The sequence below is a fragment of the Durio zibethinus genome, chromosome 17, assembly GCF_047325235.1.
Source record: "Durio zibethinus cultivar Kanyao isolate XHJ-2024 chromosome 17, ASM4732523v1, whole genome shotgun sequence".
In the NCBI taxonomy this organism is placed as follows: Eukaryota; Viridiplantae; Streptophyta; class Magnoliopsida; order Malvales; family Malvaceae; genus Durio; species Durio zibethinus.
Genome location: NC_143178.1, coordinates 4,037,215 through 4,060,214, shown reverse-complemented (window position 1 = coordinate 4,060,214; position 23,000 = coordinate 4,037,215). Strand labels below are relative to the sequence as shown.

Below are 23,000 nucleotides of genomic sequence, written 5' to 3'. Positions count from 1 at the left end.
TTTGACTGTTTGATTAACCTAGGTAAAGAAAAATTATTGCCATATCAGAAACACCTCTCAACAAACTTTCTCCCAAATTAAAAAATTTTCAATTTCAAGCGTGATTGTCTCAATGGAATTTAGATGATCTAAATTTAGAAAGTGTAAATGTCTTGCATAATTCTTAAATTATAATAAAATATTTAATGTCATATAAAATTTAAATTTTTTGTAATGTGTTAATTAAATTATAAATTACAAATTTATTATCTAATTTATTGTATCGAGATAAATTCTTATTATTTATTTTGTATCTAAATAAGTTTTTATTTAAAATAAATTTATATATAAATTAAATATTAAAAACTTATTTAGATATAAATTAAAATTTTAAAAATTATTTGATGTAAAATAAAAGTCAAGAACTTATTTAGATGTTAAAAAATATAAAAATTTATTTAAACAAAATAATAAATTTGGAGATTTTTTTTTATTTTTTTAACCTTAGTATATATATATATATATATATATGCAAAGCTTTCCCAATGATTTCTGATCAGCTGCAGGTGGAGCAAGTCGATGCCCAATCTTTTTCAAAAAAGATTTTCAGTACAAGGGTGAAACAAAGCCAAACAAAATATATGATATAGATCTTTCATTTCTTCCTTTTACTAAATCTCATTTTAGGAAGATTTGAAGATTTTTATTCGAAACATGTGTTTTTATGATTGAATTAAAAAATTATATCATAAAATGGACATTCTTATGAGGTGAAAACTTTCCATATAAGTCTTAAGTTGATTACATATTTACATATCAACAAAATTACTCAAACTTTACTTTAATAAAAATGATAAAAACAAATAAAAATAAAAATATTAATTTAAACTAATAATAAGGCACAGAGTAAGAAAATGATTATAAAACTTAATCACCTAATTATTAGACTAATTTTTATTTTTAACCTTTTCTATTTTCCTACCAAAAATATTAATTAAGTTGATCAATGATTAAGTACTTATCAATTTAGATAAATCAAATATTGATCAACAGCATTTATGATTAAATTATTTTACTAATAACTCATTTGTAGATAAAATTTTGAGTAAACTTTCATATTATTTGCTTTGGTTATAAGATCTTAAACTGTTAGCAAATTGATTTCCAAATCAAATAATGGTTAGTTACACAAGATAATCTTTTCCTCTTTTATGCCATCTTGTTCAATCTCTACAAAACATTTGGACATGTCAAAACCTTTTATTTTATTTTTTATTTGACATTACTTACCCTCTTATCTTTTTCTATTTAAAATTTATGATTAACTGATTAATTCATTTAATTCATATAATTATTTAAAAAAAAACCTTTAAGTAATTATTCCCTTAATTCCGAGTTAAGTTCATTATCATAACTTTATTTATGAATGTAACTGAAGCAGTTTTGATTTTAGATTACATGAAAACAGATTCGAATCAAACCAAATCTTTCTTTTTTTTAATCTCTTTTTGAGACAAAAGAAGGAAATCTGTGCAATCTCATTGTGATAAGAAAAAGGATCAAGAACAAAAGAAATGAAAGAAAAACTTCCACAAAATGGGTCTGATCTGTTTTTCTTTTCTTTTCTTTTCTATTTGGAATTTGTATCATAAATTTTCCTCTTATCAACTAACCAAGTGGAATTCCCATCACTCAGAAAACAAGACAAAACAAAGGAAAATGCCATAAAAACTAACCGTTAATGAATATAGCTCATTGTCTCCGCAACTCAACAGCCATTTTTGTTTTTGTTTTCCCTCTTGTTCTTCTGTTTTTTTGGCTTCAAATCACAGCAAAATCATTCTGTTTTGGAATTCATCTCCTTCCTTCTGTCCTTCTAATCTTACCAAGCAATTCCCCATCACAGAAAAAATAAGACAAAAATGGAAAAAAATCCCCCATAAATGAAACGTTAACGTATCCTCCATTACAAAGAGTCTGTGCACGTAAAATCAATCCAGTCTTTGTTCTTTTGTTGCAGTATTCTCGGACGACAAGTGTTATTTCCCGCCTTCAGAAATCGACAAGGTGGGGTCACCTGCACAATCTTGGACCACATTACCACAGTCCAAGTCGCTCACATGGTTTTGGAAATCTTACTAATTCACACCCAAAAGAAAATCTTATTTCATACCCAAAAAAACAAAAAAAAGAAAAAAGAAAAAATAATTGCACATGAAAATATTTATTTGCTCGGTGTCGTTCCCATACAGAGGTGGTTTGCTTCCTGCCAACAATGCAAGCTATCACCTTTGCCTCTTTGTAACAAGAAACAATCTCTTTTTCTTCTCATTTTCTTCACTTGTTTCTCTCCCATTTCCTCTTAAACCCCAATTTCATTTGATTTTACTTTCTGGTTACATTCTCGTCGTTCAAACTAGAAACATTTCCTTTTTCTCTTATCAAATCTAGCAAGTCCTTCCACCATTTTTAGATTCTCTAACAAAATACATGCAGTAGAAAAACATCTCTAATTTTTCAACAAAACCGAAAAAGAAAGGAAAAGAAAATGAAAGACGCCAAGAAAGATTCAGTGAAAGTAGTATGGGATCAGATTCAGACGAGAAGCCCATCAGGCAACCCGCTTGTTCCTGGACCATTGACCAGACCCAATCCCAAGCTCATGGTCTGGTTAATCCTATTCGTTTCAGCTACTTATGTTATCTACACTCTCAAGCTCTTAACCTCAGCTCAACAAACCTGCGACGATACCCGATTTACTTTATCTCTGCATCGCTCTTTACTAAATCTCAACAGAACAAACTTGACATCTTCACCGTTGATTCTCAATCAAACGGCAGAGGCTATGCCGACCCATCATCGCCATCGAGATATCCGAGAAGAACAAGTGGTAATACAAGTGCAACAGGCTCCGCCCAAACCAAAACTGACGGAAATTCACGACGTAGTCTTTGGAATTGCAGCTTCTTCCAAGTTATGGCAGCAGAGAAAAGAGTACATCAAGATTTGGTACAAAACGAACCAAATGCGAGGCGTAGTTTGGCTCGACGATCGCGTGAAATACTCTCCCGAAGACAAGCAAACCCTTCCATCGGTTCGAGTCTCCAGTGACACTTCCAACTTCGCTTACACGAACCCGCAAGGTCACCGGTCCGCGATTCGGATCTCACGGATCGTGACGGAGACGTTAAGGATGAAGATGAATAACGTCAGGTGGTTCGTGATGGGTGACGACGACACCGTTTTTATCACGGATAATCTGGTTAGGATTTTGAGGAAATATGATCATACTCAGTATTATTACATTGGGAGCTTGTCGGAATCTCATATTCAGAACATTTTTTTCTCCTACGGCATGGCATACGGCGGCGGTGGCTTTGCTATTAGCTACCCACTGGCTAAGGCTTTGGCAAAGATGCAAGACCGTTGTATTCAGAGGTACCCGGGATTGTACGGCTCCGATGATCGAATGCAGGCCTGTATGGCTGAACTCGGTGTCCCACTCACTAAGGAACTCGGTTTCCACCAGGTCGGTAACTCAGTTTTGTCACTTTTTGAGTTGCTAAAGTGCATTATTTTGGGTTTTCCACCTCTTTTCCGGTATGGGTTTAGTCTGGTATAGCTCTTTTACCAACTTAAGTGTTACTAGTAGCGTCTCTAATTATGATTTGGGGTTAAGTTAATTGTGACTGAATTTAAATCTACCGAGTTAATGAAATTCTAGAGTAGATTATCATTTCCCAATATGTTAAATTTCGGTTTCGGGAAAATTTAGGGGGCGATGAAATGAGATTACTGGGGCATTGCAGCATTGTGGTTTATCGACATTAATGTTGGTGTTACGGTGTATCGAGCTCTGGGTGGGTGATTAGCTCTTTGCTATTTCTTCGACTCACCCGGGGTTCGTAGATGTGGGTGACGGGGTGGGGCCCATGCGTTGGTATGGTTTAGACATGGTTTTGTCACATTTTTTTTGTTCAACTGATTTTGTATCATTTATGTTGTCTTTTGCTCAAGCGCTATTCTTGTGCGTGGCTGCCACGCTTCTTTGACTGAAAGATGGAAACAAAAACAGCTTCATGTAAGAGTTAAGATTGTGGCCCTTTTGGGTGGGTGAGATGTCTAGTGGCATTGTTTTTCTGCCGTGGCTTAATGACTTTTTTTTCTTATTAGCCAAGCTAATAATTGGCTACATTTGTTGGGGATAAAGTCCATGTTAATGACTAGTTAATTATTTAGCTCATCGCTGCACTAAATTAACAATGTCATTCCACCAAATTATGAGTTTATCGCCGTGTTTAAGGTAATTGGTTTAAGTTGGTATGATGAATTGAATTTCTTGATCGAGTATTATGTGCGAGGCCTGCATACCAACCCCCATATATAGGTGGAGCACGCGAGTCGGTTGTTTGTTGTGTGTGCATTTGTGGTTTGGATGTCTTTGTCGGTGAGAAAGTGTCCCTCCTGTTGAATTCCACTTACATGTTCATTGTCGATGCTGAATCTGGGTGGTTCATTGCAGGAACAAACATTTCCACTAATATTAATGCTATTACTTTTTAACTTGAGATTTTGTCATTCAAAAGAACATCTAATTCTAAGTGTTTCTTGTTGGTTAATGGAATCAGTATGACGTGTATGGGAACTTATTTGGACTCCTTGCTGCGCATCCTGCAACCCCATTGGTGTCACTGCATCACCTTGACCTTGTTGAGCCTATTTTCCCCAATGTGACCAGGGTTCAAGCCCTTCAGCGGCTTTTGCTGCCTGCAAAGCTTGATTCGGCAGGGATCATGCAGCAGTCCATCTGCTATGACAAAACTAGGAGTTGGACCATTTCAGTTTCATGGGGTTTTGCTGTTCAAATTTTTAGAGGAATCTTTTCCCCAAGGGAGATGGAAATGCCTTCGAGAACATTCTTGAATTGGTACCGAAGAGCTGATTACACTGCATATGCATTCAACACTCGTCCTGTTAGCCGAAATCCATGCCAAAGACCTTTTGTGTTTTACATGTCAAGGGTGAGAATGGATTCTGAGCTGAATAAAACTGTGAGTGAGTATGAGCGGCACCGAGTTCCTCATCCTCCCTGCAGATGGAGGATGGCTGATCCTGATGAGATTGAAATGGTGATTGTCAACAAGAAACCAGACCCACATCTATGGAACAGAGTAAGTTGCTCTAGCATCACATTATTTGTTACTTTATTTGCAACTCTGCATCAAAAGATCAATTTAATCTCGTCAATCATGTACCAAAAATTCATTCATATAGTTTTGCCAGGGAAGGCTGCTCCTGCTGACCTTCCATTTCTACTTCTGAACTTAAGATATTGAGGTGAACCAATCTGTTTAAGGACAAAATAAGTGACTTGGGCTTAAGGTTTTTTTTTTTTTTTTTTGCAGTCACCGAGAAGAAACTGTTGCAGGTTCATGGAATCAAAGGAGCCAGGAGCCATGGTGGTGAATGTGGGTGTATGTAAGGATGGTGAGATTAGTGAAATATAGTGAATAAAGTTGATTGTTTTAGGTGTTAGCATCTTGTTTTTCTTCTTTCATCCTTAATCACTGTTTTTCCTATTCTTTCTATTAATTTATCCATCAAGTCTCCTGTTTTATATCTGTCTGCAAGAGCAAAGACAGTTTCATTAGGGAAACAAACAATAAAAAGTATGTTGTATAAAAAATTGCAGCAGTCCATTCAACTTTTATGCATCTCTTATTTGTCTGGTATCAATCTCTTGTTTCGTTTTCAATGGGAAATGGAATACTGAATATCTGATCTCATACTGTTCCATCTATATGCAAGGCCCTGACAGTACAGCTTATTTACAAGCTAAACATTAAAGAGCATGCCTTGCTGAAGCATCCAGCGACCAGATAAATCATTTCTTTGATGAACAGAACAAATCATGCAAAAACAAAGAACAGGACTCCATAGCTTATCAATTAATGAAGATGTTGACTATAGCTATATATTGATGTAATTGTAGTAATGTTCCTGCTTTTTTGAAAATCAATAATTCATCCAAATCCAAAGATGAATTTAGAACAGAATACCACCAGAGAGCAAAAAGATTCAGACATGTACGTGATTAGATTAGCGTGCTTGCAGAAGAAAAAAAGGCAGGGAATCTTTATGATCTAGGCAGGGTACTGGAAGTGGGCCCACAGATGTGTTCAATATAGACCCTTGATCCAAAAAAAAACACTAACCCTTTTGCTAGCTGTGGACCTGGTCTTGTGATTTTAGTAGTGTATATCAATTGATCATTGCCCAAAAGTAATCTGCAGTGGTCCATTACTCTTCTGATGGACAACAATTTATGTGCGCATATTTTTCTTTACTAGAAAAATAGGAAGTACAAAATTCATTTACAGCCAAAGTTGTTTATATCAGAACACTGTAGCTATATCATTCTTACAACATTTTCCTTTTCGAAACAGGGAAGTGACATTTGATGGCGATCTTTCTTTGGGGGGTCAAGTTTTGTTGAATATTATTATTATTAGGCCAAATGGGGCTGAAAAAAAGTGTCGGTGCAAACTGCAAAGCCGTAGTTGTAAACGGCAAACGTCGTGTAAGCTCTGCTCCAAGTGTGATTGAGAACGAAGTACAATGACAAGGAAGGGAAAGGGGAGGGAGTCCCATCCATCCACCTGCAGAAGGAGACGCAGAAAAGGAAATATCCGTAGATCGATGTGCAGGGTACAGTGGGTCACTGCACCGCATGATCAGATGGCTCCTGAATCTGTTCCATTTATTTTCCTTTACATAAAGAAGAAAAAGACATTAAGGCCCAATGGATTTGGCATGGGCTTTCTTTACCATACAATATATAACTCAAACCCATGAAGCATTGGGCTCATATAGGTCGGCTTAGCATTTAGCAGCAGCCTACAATGGCTAATGGTATAGTAGTTATAGGTTGTTGCGAAAAGGCTCAAGGAGTTTAAAATTTAAATGTTAATTTATATAATTATTTTATTAAATAAATTTAAAATTCAAATTTCATTATCTATAATCTATTCTCTTAACTCAAAGTTTGACCTATGTAAAAATAAGCTCCAAATTACTAAAACGAGAATGGAGATTAGGGCAACCAGAATCATATATCCTCTATTTATTTTTATATATTTATATATAAAATATTTATGCAGTGTAAATTTTAAAAATATTAAGAGTGATTAATTTAAATATTTTTATAAAAATTCTGAACTAACAATTTTATTCTTTAATTTTAATATTTATTATAATATTATTGTTGATTCAATTTAAACCAATACAAAAGCTAGAATCCTTATCAAACTAAATCATTACAAAACCATGGAAAATAGAGATTACTAATTGGTTATTGATTATAAAATCAAAACTATATAATTAACAAGTAAATTGAAATTGACCCATATTTTCTTTCATTTGTGTTAATTGTTTCTCTTGATTTCAATAATATTACACTTACAAAACTATGCAATTATAATTTCTGAGCCCAAAGCCTAAAACATTTGCTTGTGGGTTCTTTAGAAGCTTGAAGTTGCATAGTTGGGATACATTTATTAAGGTAAATGACAAATTGAATCAACTAATAGAATATCAATCATCGGAATATTATATTTACCAGGGAAAAGTTGCAGTTTCATAGTCTTTTCCATTTTTCCCGAAAATTTTCTGTTTGCTTTGATGGGTTTCATTTCATTGATCAATGCAAAAAAGTACACTAAAGCCTGGGTACATTAATGTGGTCCAGACCTGAGTTTTGTTCCACTTGATAATCCCATTACACTAACATGGAGGACCAAGAGTATCAACCTATAACTTTTTTCTTTTTTCAAGATTTTCCCCCTTTTCGTCACTGATTCCCACTCTTATTGTTGCATGCATCATGTTATAAAATTACAGTAATAATGCACTCTTCTCTCCTACAAATTCAGGGCCAATCAACTTCAACCACATTTGCACTTGAATGTTCTTCATTTTTACTCATTCATGAGAAAGAAAGAAAGAAAGGAGCATGTTTTGGCATGCATACCTTTGTATCGTGACATTCACAGATAGCTATGGATTTGTATCACAACATTATTATCATTATCCCCTCGCAGAGAGAATTTGAAAGATTCCATTAAATTTTGACAAAAGCAAGAATGTTCTATTTATCAGCAGAAAATGGGAATTGAAGTCTGTCCTTTTCAGTTGCAAAATATCCCTCCAGTATGTTTCAACTGTCACTGCAGACAGTACAACACACATATATGTCTATCTTTAATTTTTTTTTTATTAAAACATTGAATTTTCAACTTTAGAACATATACCTGAACAAAACCCATGTCAAAAATCAAGATTTATTCCTTTCATTCCCAGTAAAAGCCATGACCATTTGAAGGTAAAGAAAAGAAAACATATGGAGACTCGGATGATTTAATAAGTGATATAAACGCCTTTCTCTTTGCCTTTCAAAGCAACCAGGCGAAGAATAATGCTTTTTCAGGATGTCTACTTCAAATGACAAGGCAAGTTGGGCATGCATTTTTTCTGATAACTTTTTTTTTTTTTCATAATTTTCAAGAATGATTAAAACATTTTAATAATATTTGAAAAGGGTTTTTAACAAGCAGAATGATTAGAAACTTACGAACTAGCAAGCATATATCAATATTGCTGCAGTCATAAATACAATGCATGCAATTACTCAAATACGGAACTAAGCCATTCCTTGTCCTTTTTGTTTCTAACTTTAGGTTGAAGCAAATTAAATGAGCATTTATGTCATGTGGTGGATGATTTAATGCATCTAGTAAATGTTAGGTTAATCTAACACGCTTTTAGTAGATTACTTTGCCTATTTCGTTTAAGAGCTTAAGCCAATATATATACTAAGCAAGGTAGAACATGCAAAAACGCTTTATTTTAATAAAATAATTTATCTTTGATGCAAAAAGTTAAATTTTTTATGAAATATCATTATGTAATTTATTAAAAGTATATAACATTTATATACGGATAATGTATTAAATATAAATATTTATTAAAAACCATTTTTAGATCAAAATTAAACAGATTCTACAATTTGGGTTTATTTGTTGGGTAGGAACTCTATGGTTGTAATTGTTGTTGAGAATTAATTTGGGGTTTCTTCAATTAATCTTCTTTTCTAAACCATGTGCCCTAAACAATGGAAGAAATAAATAAATAAATCTTGGAGAAAACCTAATGGCTTTTTTCACTGTACTATATCTAAAAAGGAAATTAGTAAAGGCACATTTAATGGGCAAAAGCAGTAGCATAAAGCATGCCGAAGTTGACAAATTATAAAAGCAAGCAATTCTTATGGACATGAAATATCATCTTCATGAAGATGAATTGGCGACCACAACAACGATCACGATATCCTGTAATGCTTGTGGGAATTGTATTAATCTCCAAAACTAGGGACCCCCAACAAATTTGGTTGCTAATTAAATTTATTTGTCTTTACAAAAAAGGAAAAAAATTAAAAAAAAAATGTATGATGAGCCCCGAAGAAATGTTGTAAGTTCAATTGAAACAAGAACCACAAACGACTCAATCACTGAGCTTGGTCAGTGTGTGTGAGAGAGATAAGCCTAAGTAATAAACTGATATATAATAGGTTAAAGTTTTTTGCAAAACAGATTCGACCCAAAAGAGGAAAGAAATATCTGTATAGCCTTGCCTCAATAACTGGCAAATCCCAAATTAGACTTGCAGTAAATAAACATGTTCTTCCAATTGCAAAGAGATACCATCCATTGAACTAATTATGTTCATAGTATATCTAAATTAACAAGTGTAGCTTTATGTATATATATATGTATTCAGTATCTGTCTATGCTGCCTAAACTATTTACCTACGGTTTCCATCCTTTGATGAGAAGTCTAATGAAACCCACCAACAACCTGATTTTAACCTTTTTTTTTTTATGTTTTCTTTCCTTCTATCCTGCCAAATCATGAAGCAACTGTGCCCCCATCAAGTTCCTGTAAGGCAGATGCTGTCCTTCGCCATCTAACAGTGAGTACTGAACTGGTTGACAATCTTCAATGTTGTCTCTAGGGTAAAAGAGAGAATTTTGAGATGCGGGCGAGAAGGCTAAGCTCACCCCATTACCACCATGTTGTTGCAACCCTAGCGTCAATGACACCCCTCCACTATTGAAACTTTGATTAGCATTGTCACTCGCATAAGATACCCCTCCCGCTGTGTGATGACTGTAGGCAGAGAGGTCCAATTCCATGGCACCATAGGATCCAAAATTTTGTTGCTGATGATGCAAGTGCTGGTTTTGAAGGGTTTTCGCACTTTTTGCGTCATTTTTATCCCGGTTAAAGATAATGGAAGACAGACATTCCGAATCAACTCGAACGAGCTGGTCCGGGGTGGGTTTCTGATCAGTGATAGGAATATTTTGATTAGGCAGGTCACCATTATCATCACCATCAGCAACTCCATCTGAGGAGGCCATGTTGTCGTCATGCTCCTTTGTTTCTTCCAAGTACATTTCTTCCACCATTGGTTTCCATAGCCTCACTCTCGCATTAATAAACCAATTGGATACCTAATAGAACACGATCGAGTAAAAACAGAAGGCATCATATATATATATATATATATAATATGATCAAATATAGTAGTATAATTATATTTTGGTATGATACAAAAAACAATAATTGCATATGATTATAATAACTTAAGATCCCAACAAGATATGCTCCATCGATAATATAAATTAATTCATGGAGACTCAAAGAATATATAAAGAGGGATGTGGACATGCCTGGCTTCTTGAGAGACCGGTTTGGCGGGCTAAGATATGTTTATCAACATCGCTTGGATACCTGCAAAAGTTTTATTCATGGAAATACAGAGTTAATATAGAAACTTTGCAGCCATGGATAGTACTTTTGGCAACTTGTTTGTGAGCGAAAGATGGGGTCCAGATAAACATGTTAGCAGAATCAAATCCACATAAAAATAACAAAGAGAAGCAGTCCCAAACAAATATATAGGGGGAAAGAAGTTAAATGATGAAAATAAGATGACAAAAATAAAATGTGGAATCTGAATGGTGATGGGTAGAAACTAACAAAGACTGCATTGCTTTTGCAGGCAAAATGATTGAGACGATTCAACATAAGAGAAAACTTACTGTACTATAACAACTGCAAGAATTGTATTCTTTTTCTTAGTAGAAAACATTGGTTCTCTCACAAAATTTATTTCGTATTTTACGTATAAAAAGCATTGAATCTTGGTAAAGCGAGCTGAGATAGGTGGAGAGAAAGAGAGATATTTACGGGTGAAGAAAATGCTCAAACAACCAAGCTCGAAGAACAGAAACAGATCTTTCTGGAAGGCCTCTTTGGGGTCTCCACGGATGACTCTCCATCATGCTCATCTGTTGAACAGCCCTTTGTTGCCTCAAAGATTGATCAAGGATCCTTAACCTTGGTGTTTCGCCTCTTGATGTACCCGGTGCAACTGGGTCTTTTTCTCCCATGGCCTTCCTTGTAGCTTGAATCTGACTAGCAATCCCATCCCTCAAGCATCTAAAATGTCTTGACATGGCCTTGGAGGCTAAAGCTGAATACACTGATGCTGCCCCGGTGCCAGCCACAGCTTCGAAGGAAGACACTACGGCTTTCATTTGGTCACAGTAGTTCCTGTATCTTCTATCCACCTTAAGTTACATGAGAAGATAGAAAAGGATAGGAGTGAAAGAGAGTTTAATTTTGTGTTCATACATGTTAAGGAAAAGAAATGAGAGTTACAGCAAGGAATACGAACAAAGGCAGAGTAATAAGCTGACATGAAAAGAAAAGGAATAGAGGTTTTTCTGATAGTAAATGAAAAGCAAGAAGTGTCATGATGTGGGCATTTATGGGGAGGCCCCAAGTCGCTAAATTAGTTCAAGAAACGAAATTTGGAGACCCCAATTTTCAATCAACCACCCAGCAAAATTTCAAGACTTTTTTTTTCATAATTTGGATTTAAAAAAAAAATGTTCCTTTGTTGAAAAGATGGGAAAGGAAACGATATTTGAGGACGAAAGTTGAAACCGAAACACATATATCATACCTCTTCCAGCATTGAAAGCAGCTTGGTTTTTCTTTTCTGTAACTCCATGAAGTCAAGGGCATAAAGGGACTGCTTCCTTGAAGAGCTAGCTCCATTCCCATCATCCCACTGTTTGGTCTTGTGAGCCTGCTTTTGCTTTGATGCATCAATTTGCTTTGTTCCGAGGCTGCAGAACTCGTTCAAAAGTTCCTGAGCAGGACACAAATACTTTGAACTCCTGAGTGGTAGCTGCCCTTGCTGATGTAGATTTGTAGCTTTTCCCAGAAATCCGTCTTGGATCATTTGTTGCTGCTGTTGAACATTTGTAGGCTTTCCAAAGAAACCATCTCTAGAACTTGAACCAATAAACCTCATATCATCTTGCTGATCATGATTGCTGTGACTGTTTTGCCTGAGTTCAAAAGGCTGTAGCCCAATACTAGTAGGATTACTTGATGAAAGAGAGAGTGAAAGACCTTGGCTTGGCCTCTCGTTTCCTTCACAAGGAAAAACACATCTCAAAGAAGAATCATCAACAAGCAACCTGCCCTCTTGCCAAGGAGATGACTCAGGTCCAACTATTAGATTCTCTGTACTAGTTTCAGGTATCCCAGTTGTGAACTCATGTTTGTGGAATTCATGTTGATAGAAATCGCTCGTTGACTCATTGATCGTCTTCGAAGAAGAAGGACCAGTGTTGCTTCCATGTTTGTTGAAGAACCCTTTCCACATGACCATGTTGCTGTCACCTTGTTGCTGTAGATTCTTTGAAAACCCTATCATCTCCATTCCTGTTGTCAAGTTAAAGATCTTTGGGTTGGAGTCAAAGCCTTGGATCTGATTCACCAGATGGTTTTGCATGGTTGAATTACCAGATGAAACATCTGAGTAACAAAAACCAGTTGATGAGACAATATTCCTTGATTTATCTTCACAGAGTTCTCTAGCCATGTAATCCAAGTTAAACTTTTTTTCCCTTCCTTTTGTTCCTTTGTTTATGCTTCTCTTGCCCACTAGCTTCTCAGATTCTGATCAAAGTTGATGCTGATTCTGCAATTACAATTCCATCAAGATTCACTCCAAGAATAAAGGGCAGCCATAAACCAACTAGTATTAAAGCACAGTTATAAATTAGCTCATAAACAAAGATCAATTTTAGTTACAAAATTTATGAGAGTTTGAAAGTATCCTTTTGATGATACAAATAAACAAAAAAAGAACACTTTGGTTTCATTTCTTCTTTTAGACCAAACTTAATGTAAGAGAGAGAAAAGGGAGGGCTTACCAGTTATGGAACAAGCTGAACTCTGTTGTTAAAGAATCAACAGAAATGGACTTTTCTTAGTGGGGGATTGATGAAGAAGAAAATATTCAGAAGAACTAGACGGTGAAGGAGATGATAATTGTGATGAGAGGGGCTACGCCAAAGTGCTCCCTCTCTTTGCCTTCTCTTCCGTCAAACTTGTTCTGTTAAAAAGCCAACACGGTGTGCCATGAAAATAAAACCTAGGCTGGAAGATCAGATATTTAACTTCCTTTGAAATAGAAGATCAGATATAGAGGTGATGATGACCCTTGTATATAGCAATTCTGTATGGTCGCCTTTTCTTCTCTCTCCCTTTCCTCTCTATCTCTCTCTAGCTAAGTGGGTCAATGTATTATGGATTTAAAATACATCGAAAATAGACTTCCTACTAAGAAAATCAAAGAAAATCCCCTCCCTCAATTATTTCATAACCACCAATAAAAAATATAATTATAATCAAGAAAAAAAAATAGTACCTAGTTAAATACTGCAGCAGTATTATATTAAAGACGTAAAATAATCATTAAAAAGATAAGTCCCCTGCTTTCAAAGTACTGAAGCAGAACCCAGGAGCACACCGAAAGTAATGATCGTCCTTTGCCTGGTACTCAAACTACAAGCCGCCACATGACCTGTTCATTTTGCTTTTATTTTTTCTAATAATTTCTTTCAAAAAGCCACCCATTCACCCCTATTTCAACAGAACCCATTGTCCTAATCTTAATAATAATCCCACACCGTAGAGAAGAGAAGAGAAGAAAAGAGAAGCCACCCAAAGGGACAAAAGTATAGCAGGGAGAGATCTTTGTAAGGAGGAAGGAATCCCAAAATATTATTCCAAAGTAGGAGTTGAATCCAGGCTTTTTCAGATGAATTTGAGTGAGACTTCTTTTATAGGGAGGGTGGAGCTGTTGTGACCCAAAAATATGTTGTTATATTTACTCACAAGGCTTGTTGTTTTACTTATTTTATTATTATTTTTTAATATGATGAGAGGGAATAGGAAAGGGAAGGGGCATAAATAGACGAATTTGAAAGAGAATAGATGCCTGGCTGCTGTTGTTGTAATGTGAAAAATGTTTCCCAAAATAAGGGACTCTAAGAGTGATGGAGACGAGGTGGTCCAATGTTTCTCCATCTAAATTCTTATTAATTACTCTATTAAAGTACTCCACCCATCTCTCTACATTGCCAATGGGACCCCATCTTTTTATTTCTTTCTTTTTTTTCCCTATTTTTTTATTACATTTATGATGATGAAAACATCGTTTAATCCACGCGCACCCTTAGTCTTGTCATCCCCACTCAATACCTTTCATTGTGACTCGTTCAAATTTCAGCCTCTAAACCTTATTTCATAAATTTATTATTATTATTTTTATTCATAAACCTTAAATATTTGATTAACTACAAATATCTTAAAAGACATTCATTATATGGCTCTAAAAAAGTTAATGCTCACTCAATTATTCAAAATGTTTCATTTTCAAGTTGTTTTCACTCATTAATCCATTTAATCATAATTTTGAAATCGGAAGAACCGACATTTTAAAAATAAAAATTGCCTCTGTCAATATATATTTATATACACATAAATGACATAAAATTTGTTAAAAAAAATCTCCCAAGCACCTTTTTTTATATCATTTTCCATTTATTCTTTTTTTTAGAAAATAAAATTTTAAAACAAATTCAAAATATTTTTTTATTAATTTTCATCAATATTTTTTTTACTTTTAATAATTTTAAATTTTAATACATGATTTTTTTAATTTTAAATTGCAATTTTTTTATAAAAAATTATACAGCTTATGAGCTAAGCCCTCCGTAGACCTTAGGCCATTGGAAAACACTCGCGGAGGGAGGAGAGTGGGCGAAGGGCAAATACAGAAAGAGGTTTTAATTTTTGTCCGTTAAAAGCAGGTGGTCCTAGGAGGAAGCTTTCTCCGCCGCTTGCCAATTTTTTCTTACCCTAAACCCCTCTACCCCATTGCCAACGTCACTCATTCTTGTGCTTTATCTGCTTGTACTTTGTCCTCAAGCCACTACTCTAACACCCCAGCGCATGTTAGCAACTATCCCTATTCCTCATTCCAGCCCCAGGTTTAGTGACTGACTGACTACATCACACTTTGCCACTTCCCACGCTTCAGCTTCCTTTGCCTTACGTATAACTTTCATTAGATCTTCACCACTCCACTGCTAAGCTTAACATTTACATTATATGACGAGGACGAGAAAGGGTACATTGTTTTTTTTTACTATTATTTTACACAAAAGCAAGAAAGTTTTGTACGGATGATGGAAGGAGGAGCCCAAGAAAGACGGGGGAGAGATGCTCAGAACCAAGGAAGTAAAGAAAGTGAAGTAAAAAAAATAACCTGCGAGAGCCCTGGGTGAGGCAGAGCTTTTGAGACTGTTTTGTTTTTTGGAACTTGTAAATCCTTAGGCTTTATAGGGTGGTCCAATCGGTTCACCCATGAACCTTTTTGACGCCCTTTTCCTTTTTTCTTTTTAAATATAATTAATAATGGACTATCCTACATAGACTAGTCGTAGCTAAACGTGAGTTCAATATATAGGTTCAAGTGGCTGGCTCACTGAGCACTGTGGCTAGACAGGTTTGTCAGATATCATCTGTGCATGCAGATGGTTTTTATTTTTTCTTCGTTTGTTGATTAAAAAGCTTTCAGGTTTGTAGTCATTGGAATTGGACCTAGTTACAATCACCAAACAGGGGAGTGTTTTTTAAGCAGAGAATCAGAATGAGTTATAATTATTGCTTGGGGAGCAAATGCCAATTGATTGGTGAGTGTGGTGTGTCATTATGGGTGGTAGGGTCTTTTGATGAGAATGGAGTGTACTTTGGGACAGTACGGTCTTGGAGTATGGGGTTGTCTTTTTACCCCCCTTGGGATCAAGATGGATCTTCAGGCGTGGACCCCGAAACATTTAGAAAAGAAACCCAATCGATATAGGTGTTTGTTTTGCCTCCTGTTAATTTCGATATTAGCAAGGCTTCTTTTGGTTTCTTGAATTATCTACTCTCAAAATCTTTGATTTTTATTGAGAAATTAATCACTTAAACACAATGAATTTCATCTCATTAACTTAAAATACCTAAAACATGTCTATTTAATGCACATACATTATTTTTTTCCAAAAAAAAAAATTAATTAAAAGATCTAATTCCTAATTCAACATTCTTTCTTAATATATATTATTATTAGTAGTCGAAAACTGTTTTTAAACCTTTTGTGACACGAATAATAAATATTTAAATAAATAATTGGGCAGAGAAAAAGCCAACATTGAAATGAGCAAAAGACTTGGAGCTGTTTGCGAAGCTATTTATGTGTTGTTGTTGACTAGTAACTGATTACAAAACATATGATTTTATAATATATTAAAATCATATGTTTTAGGTTTTGCCCAAGCCTTTCAACGAAAAAGAAAATTCTGATATTTTTGGATTATTGCATCTTTTTCCAAACACGTTTTTAAGGTTTGTTTCATTATATTTTTAATTTGGACAGCAGTATGAAGCATTGGCAGCCGACAGTGGTCAAATCCTGCGCCAGGAAAATCACTTGGTCTTCGGACATCTGCCATATTTTCCTTTCCCATCGTACATTTTGCAACAATTTATACGTTGGAATGCTAGGGTCCAGCTTTGAAATCGGACCCCCCCCACAGTCCCCACAAATGCAATGTTTACTCATTTAATGTTGCTTGTTGTATTCATTCAACAAATTCATTTTCCACCATAAAACTTTTGCAACGTGCCTTCTTGACAATTAAGCCAATAGGAATTGCTACTTTCGTCTCTAGAAAAAAAAAAAGGTTGAAGTTTCTTAAGATTCTTTTTAATTGGCTCTTGCTTTTTTAGAATTAAGGAAAATGTCAAAAATTGATATTTTCTTTCATTGGCAATCTTGAAAGTGAAATTTGAGCATTTAATGTTGCATACGAAAGCACGATGAAAATTCATTTTCAGTATGTGATAATATCAAAATAACATGAGATTTATATTAGTATCCAAATGACACTCAAATGCGATGGGAAGAGATTTTCATCACGCTCCAAAATTCAACCATAAATTTAAGCTTGAAAGGGTATTTACAAGCTTCGAAGGACAGGTGAATGAAAAGAGCTAACTCAAAAAAAAAAAAAAAAAAAAACTCTCTAGAGGGTTGAGAAAATTGATAAAACTTATTTGAAATTACATAGGTAGAGTTTGTAAAAATTTTTATTAAAAATAATTAAAAAAATTTTGATAAAAATTTAAATCGATAAATTGATAAAATTTAATATGAAGATCAATAATATATAAAAAAAATTATTAAAAATATTATTTATAGTTTAAATTTGATTGATATTTATTTAACGATAAATATTTTATCAATATTTTTATTAAAAATTTTATTTAATAAATATATCAAAGTTTATTAAATTTTTTTCAAATTTTGCATGTTTAATTTATATGATGGGATTTTTTAATCTATTTATTTTGATTTTCAATTTTAATTTTTATTTACTCATTTCTAATAATGAACTTCATAAACTCTACTTATGAAATTTCATATAAATTTTTCTTTGATAAATAAGAACACAAATTATGTATTATAATTTAATTTGTTTTGCCGTTATCACAACTTTATTGGACCACATGGCCAAAATATGAATTGGAGTGTGAAGTGTGAACTTTTCATGCTTTCAAGAGTAACCATATCTTTATTCCTTTCTTTTTTTTATTCCCACTTATGTGGGAGACATTGCAATTTGTCACAACAAGTGTGCTCTTATAATAGACCACAAAGACGGTGCACATGAAAGGAGAAAAAAAGGGAAATTTGTTCTTTGGTGGGTCAATTTGTGAATTATTATATGAAATAAATAAAGCTGTTTTTCTTTTCATGGTCGTCAAAACATTCACCCTATTTTTGTTCTTGAATGGACTGTCAAGAGCCCTGGATCAAACTTGCTCTAAACAAGCTAGTCATCCATCAAGCCCTATCGGTCTTGATCAATCTGTTATCGAGAGATCAAAGTATATATATGCCAAAAAAAAGGAACTTATAGCCCCCTTGTTTAAAAATGTAAGTGAAAGTGAATGTGAAAGATGGATTTGATATCTCAGTCCCGCTACTGTTTTCTGTTGTGTATCTGATTTAGAAAATCTAGCTAGTTTCATGATCTGGGCTTAATGGTTAATTTATTTCCTCAATGATGCCAAAAAACAAAAAGTTATTTTCCATCTTTCACAATAGAAAACAGTAATGGGATTGTTTATCCTATTGTGTATCTCAATCCCCCTTCTGTACTTTGTTTCCATGCATTTAATAATTTTCAACATGACTATCCTATTTGCATGTAACCAAATGCAAGGACCCAGCCAATCGTATTTGATACTTAGTAGCTATAAATTTTTTTTATATAAATTCAAAACTCAAAGTTCTGTTTTGATTAATATGGTATTATTATTTTCTTTATTATTCTTGAAGCATCGTGAATTTTAAATTTATTGTTTACACATGTAATAACATGACAATAATCAAGATATATGAACTTTAATTATTCAAATTATCATATCATATGTCACAAAACATTTTTGATATTTGAAATGTTATAACGTCTCGATCTGTAGATCTATCGTCAGACATTAACTTGAGGAGTCGCGCACCAATCTTTTTTGTTTAGGTGTGATTGGTTACCTGACTGAATCTATCTCTTTTTAAAGAAAAACCCTAAGTCTGACTTAGGTATCTTTGTAAGGTAGATTTAATGTCTGCGAAACCAAAACTAGGTCCGGGAGTGCGGTTACGTGTGAGAAAGGTTATAGCACCCCCATAACGCCCATCGAAAGATGGTATCAGCTCAATTTTGTGTTATTCATTAGCCTTAAAAACTTTACTAAGTAATTAATTATCAGAAATTATTCTTAATTAACTTAATACTTTTAGCAGAAAATTAAAAAAATCTCCTCACCTCAAGAGTAAGCAAGAAAACTATTATTTCTCTCGCAGAGGCTTCGTCGTCGGGTTATTTGATATTTTTTAAAAGGGAAAGAAAAAAAGGAATAATGCTTTAAGCTTTTGATAGAAGTTTTTTATTTTATTGTTTTATAAAAAAAACTCATGCTTTTATTGAAGAAAAATTGATGCTTTCAACTTTTTCTTAAAGCATTTTGACATTTTTATTTTTAAGAAAAATTGATACTTTCAACTTTTTCTCAAAAATATTTTTGTTAAAAATTTCATTTTTAAAGAAAATTTAAGCTTTTCCTCAAAAAATCCTTTTTTGAAAATTTTATTTTAAGAAAAATTGATACTTTCAACTTTTTCTTAAAATATTTTCTTTTTTGAAGATTTTATTTTGAAGGAAAATTGATATTTTCAACTTTTCCTCAAAGATATTTTTTTTTGAAATTTTTTTTTAATTTTTATTCTCAAGAAAAATTGATACTTTCAATTTTTCTTCAAAAACGCTTTTTGAAAATTTTATTTTTAAGAAAAATTGATACTTTCAACTTTTCCTCAAAAAATGCTTTTCGAAATTTCATTTTTAAGGAAAATTGATACTTTTAATTTTTTTTCAAAATATTTTTTATAATTGAAATTTTTATTTTTGAGAAAAATTGATATTTTTAACTTTTCCTAAAAAATGCTTTTCAAAATTTTGTTTTTAAGGAAAATTGATACTTTCAATTTTTTCTCAAAATATTTTTTTATAATTGAAAATTTTATTTTTAAGAAAAATTGATACTTTCAACTTTTTCTCAAAAAAGTTTTTTAGAATTTTTATTTAGGAAAAGTCATTGAAGATTTAAGAATGTTTAATTAAATAAATAAGTTAACTCAGTTTAGTCAATAAATAAATAAAGAAAAAATAATGATAATAATCAATAAATAAATAATAGAAGAAAAAAAAACTTTTGGTGGCTCGGCTGAACGGCTCAACAGGGACGTGGCTCCAGAAACGAAATCAACTGGAACGGCTTGGAAGTGGCTCGGCTTGATGGCTCAGATGATAGGGTCGGGTTCTTGGATCAGCGACACGGGTCGGGTCTAACCAAAGGAAACATGCGGATCTTACTTTCTTTTGATTCAAAACAACGTCATTTTCAGCTAATATAAAAGGCAAAAATCAGTTTCTTCTCTTTAGACGCTTCCCCCCTCTCTTTACCCTTGCTCCTTCTCTTTTTAGGCAATTTTTGGTCACCATTTTTCATCGATTATCGTCGAAAAGTTTATCGATTTCTGGGTTTTATCACCAAAAACTGAGTTTTTCGTCGGAAAGACGTCAGAAAACTTAAATTTTCTCAAAAAATTTACGGGATTTTGGGAATTCCTAGAAAATTTCCAAAAATCTAAAAAAAAAAATCTCTAAAAACACAATTCAAGCCAGGAATTCTCCAAGGACCTCATACCAAAGAAAACCTTGATTTTGATTATCCTATTTTTTTCTTTTTTTTTTGAATACCACTTTCTATCCTCGTCTTGTTCATCAGACCCTGTACCCATGAGTGACTTTATTAGTGAACGGTTCAAGACTCACCCTATGGGGATTTTTTCATGCTTTAATCACATCGTTCATCCTCTGAAAGGCTTTTGGCTCATTGTAAGAAAAATTTGACTGATGAAGCTTATGTGTCATAGGAATGAACTGTTCTGTTCTAAACTATCTTCTAGCTAGAAGTGGCGCATAACTTGTTACTCCCCATAAACCTAAAAATAAGACCATATGTTGTCTCCATATTGATATAGCATGGGTTCGCGATTCATCCATAGGACCAACCATCTCACTTCGACACTTGTCAGCTTTTGTAAGAAAGCTATCCATTCTTTTTTAAGCTTTTGTTCTAGCCACTTACTTTCATATAATTCTTTTATTGAAGCTCTATTACGAAACTAAAGCTTTGAGAATGCACTTTTCTTACACTCGAAGTGACTTTTCATCCATAAATACAATAGTTGTATATAGCCCGTGAAACGTCCCTCATTCTGACGACAGTAACTCAAAGATCTAATAGTCTCTGCTAGTATTATCGTTGAAGGGTTACAGCCATTGATCACGTTTTTTAAGAAGTCAACCATTGCTATTTTAATATACCTCAAAATCATTGGAAAAATCTTCATTCCGTATATAGCTAAGGCAAATACGTCTAACCCACACTCTTCGTTAGAATGTTGTACCAAAAAATCATGAAAGAACTTTCAAGGTAAGCAAACTTGTTCTTATTTTTTCTTTGTATGAGAATCCATAATCTCTTTGTTTATCTCCATCAAATGGGCTAGATTCTTACAAAATTTTAATTTATGTTTTTTGACATATATCTTGTCAAGAGTTCTGAGGTACAAACCCAACAAAGTCGAGTATTCTTTAATGGTTGGTGTCATATCAATTTCATTAAAGATGAAACACTTATATGAAAGATCCCAGAATTACACTGTGACTCTGATTAGTTGATTCTCAATATTTACTGCAAGAAGTTATGCTATATGTCTATATCTCTAGCAAAACTCTCTTATCTTGATGGACTCATTTTCTTCTATATATCGACTAAATCCTTTAGATTATTTTATTTAAGGAGCATGGATGTTTCTTGAGCCAAGGTAGAAGCACAATCGATTGGTAGACAATCCCTCTCCTTTTGTTGGATCTTTTCTGACTGAACCTTTGCTTCATTGGGTGACTCACAAGGAGCTAATACAGATGAAGAGCAAACCAATCGTTATATGAAGTCCATGAAAAACTCTTTGTTGAAGACCGTCTTTCAAGCAAATGTTCTTTATGCAACTGTATGATATGAGTATAAACCATGCAGATAATGAATGAGAGAAGAGGTTAGTACATCGAATAAAGAGATAAATAAATAAATAACTAAATAAATTAAAACACCACACATAATAGGATGAATGAATCCTATGCTTTTGGTCAATTCTAAAGGGAAGAAGATGGCTCATCTATTGGTTAAACGTTTCTAAAATTCACTATATGTGGTTTAAGGTTAAAATCTAAAGGTTCTTAAATTGTTCCTTACATTATTGTCCATCACAGACTAGTAAGGCATTTCAATTCTCATCCATTACAGGCTGCTAGCAAAAAATGTTCAATTTGAGTGAAAGTATTTCGCTAGCCACTGCGGAGGCATTAAAACCTCATGAAAGCATAGATATTTTACTCCCTCCTAAAGGGACGGAGCTTAAGTATAAAGCTCATGTTATGTAAATGCATATGAATGACAGAGTAAACAAAGTAAATAAATAGAATGAATGAATAAAAAATCTATATAAAAAGTTTAATTTTATTAAGCTTTTGGATAACATGGATTTATTTGCTGGTCTAACTCTCGACTATCTTCAGCGAAGTCGTCAAACTGTCATAATGTCTAGATCTGTGGACCTATCTCTAGACATTGAATTGAGGAGTCACCACTAATCTTTTTGGTTTATATGCGATTGGTCACCTGACTGAATCTGTCCCTTTTTAAAGAGAAACCCTAAGTCTGACTTAGGTATCTTTGCAAGGTAAATCCAATGTCCGCGAAACCAAAACTAGGTCCGAGAGTGCAGTTACATGTGAAGAAGGTTATAGCACCCCTACAACACTCATCGAAAAATGATACCAGCTCAATTTTGTGTT

The 23,000-nt window shown here is 33.7% G+C and overlaps 2 protein-coding genes across 3 annotated transcripts; one reads left to right on the top strand and one right to left on the bottom strand.

The window, feature by feature from the left end:
- The first annotated feature begins 2,145 nt into the window (after positions 1-2,145).
- On the top strand, positions 2,146-5,693 carry LOC111287071 (uncharacterized). Its single transcript, XM_022877285.2, has 3 exons — positions 2,146-3,508; positions 4,608-5,150; positions 5,385-5,693. The coding sequence occupies exons 1-3, from the start codon at positions 2,528-2,530 to the stop codon at positions 5,484-5,486; spliced, it is 1,626 nt and encodes a 541-aa protein (XP_022733020.2). The 5' UTR covers positions 2,146-2,527; the 3' UTR covers positions 5,487-5,693.
- A 4,009-nt stretch (positions 5,694-9,702) lies between these two features.
- On the bottom strand, positions 9,703-14,291 carry LOC111278311 (homeobox protein BEL1 homolog). 2 transcript variants are annotated; one of them, XM_089746159.1, is made up of 6 exons: positions 13,832-14,291; positions 13,335-13,516; positions 12,071-13,099; positions 11,290-11,672; positions 10,770-10,830; positions 9,703-10,550 (listed from the first exon to the last, which is right to left on the bottom strand). In XM_089746159.1, exons 3-6 carry the CDS (start codon positions 12,998-13,000, stop codon positions 9,930-9,932), a joined length of 1,995 nt encoding a protein of 664 aa, XP_089602285.1. In that variant the 5' UTR covers positions 13,001-13,099; positions 13,335-13,516; positions 13,832-14,291; the 3' UTR covers positions 9,703-9,929. The 2 variants fall into 2 exon arrangements, with proteins under 2 accessions (XP_089602285.1, XP_022720696.2); XM_022864961.2 differs by having other exon boundaries at positions 13,335-14,250.
- Between the last annotated feature and the right edge of the window lie 8,709 nt (positions 14,292-23,000).

What these genes read in the sequence shown, in the direction of transcription:
- LOC111287071 (XM_022877285.2), top strand. Translation starts at nt 2,528, where the DNA reads ATGAAAGACGCCAAGAAAGATTCAGTGAAAGTAGTATGGGATCAGATT. An exon ending in AGGAACTCGGTTTCCACCAG is followed by an intron (nt 3,509 to 4,607) that starts GTCGGTAACTCA and finishes TAATGGAATCAG; the next exon opens with TATGACGTGTATGGGAACTT. An exon ending in ACCCACATCTATGGAACAGA is followed by an intron (nt 5,151 to 5,384) that starts GTAAGTTGCTCT and finishes TTTTTTTTGCAG; the next exon opens with TCACCGAGAAGAAACTGTTG.
- LOC111278311 (XM_089746159.1), bottom strand. Translation starts at nt 13,000, where the DNA reads ATGGCTAGAGAACTCTGTGAAGATAAATCAAGGAATATTGTCTCATCA. An exon ending in TTTGAGCATTTTCTTCACCC is followed by an intron (nt 10,831 to 11,289) that starts GTAAATATCTCT and finishes AAACTTTTGCAG; the next exon opens with GTATCCAAGCGATGTTGATA. An exon ending in CCGGTCTCTCAAGAAGCCAG is followed by an intron (nt 10,551 to 10,769) that starts GCATGTCCACAT and finishes GTGTTCTATTAG; the next exon opens with GTATCCAATTGGTTTATTAA.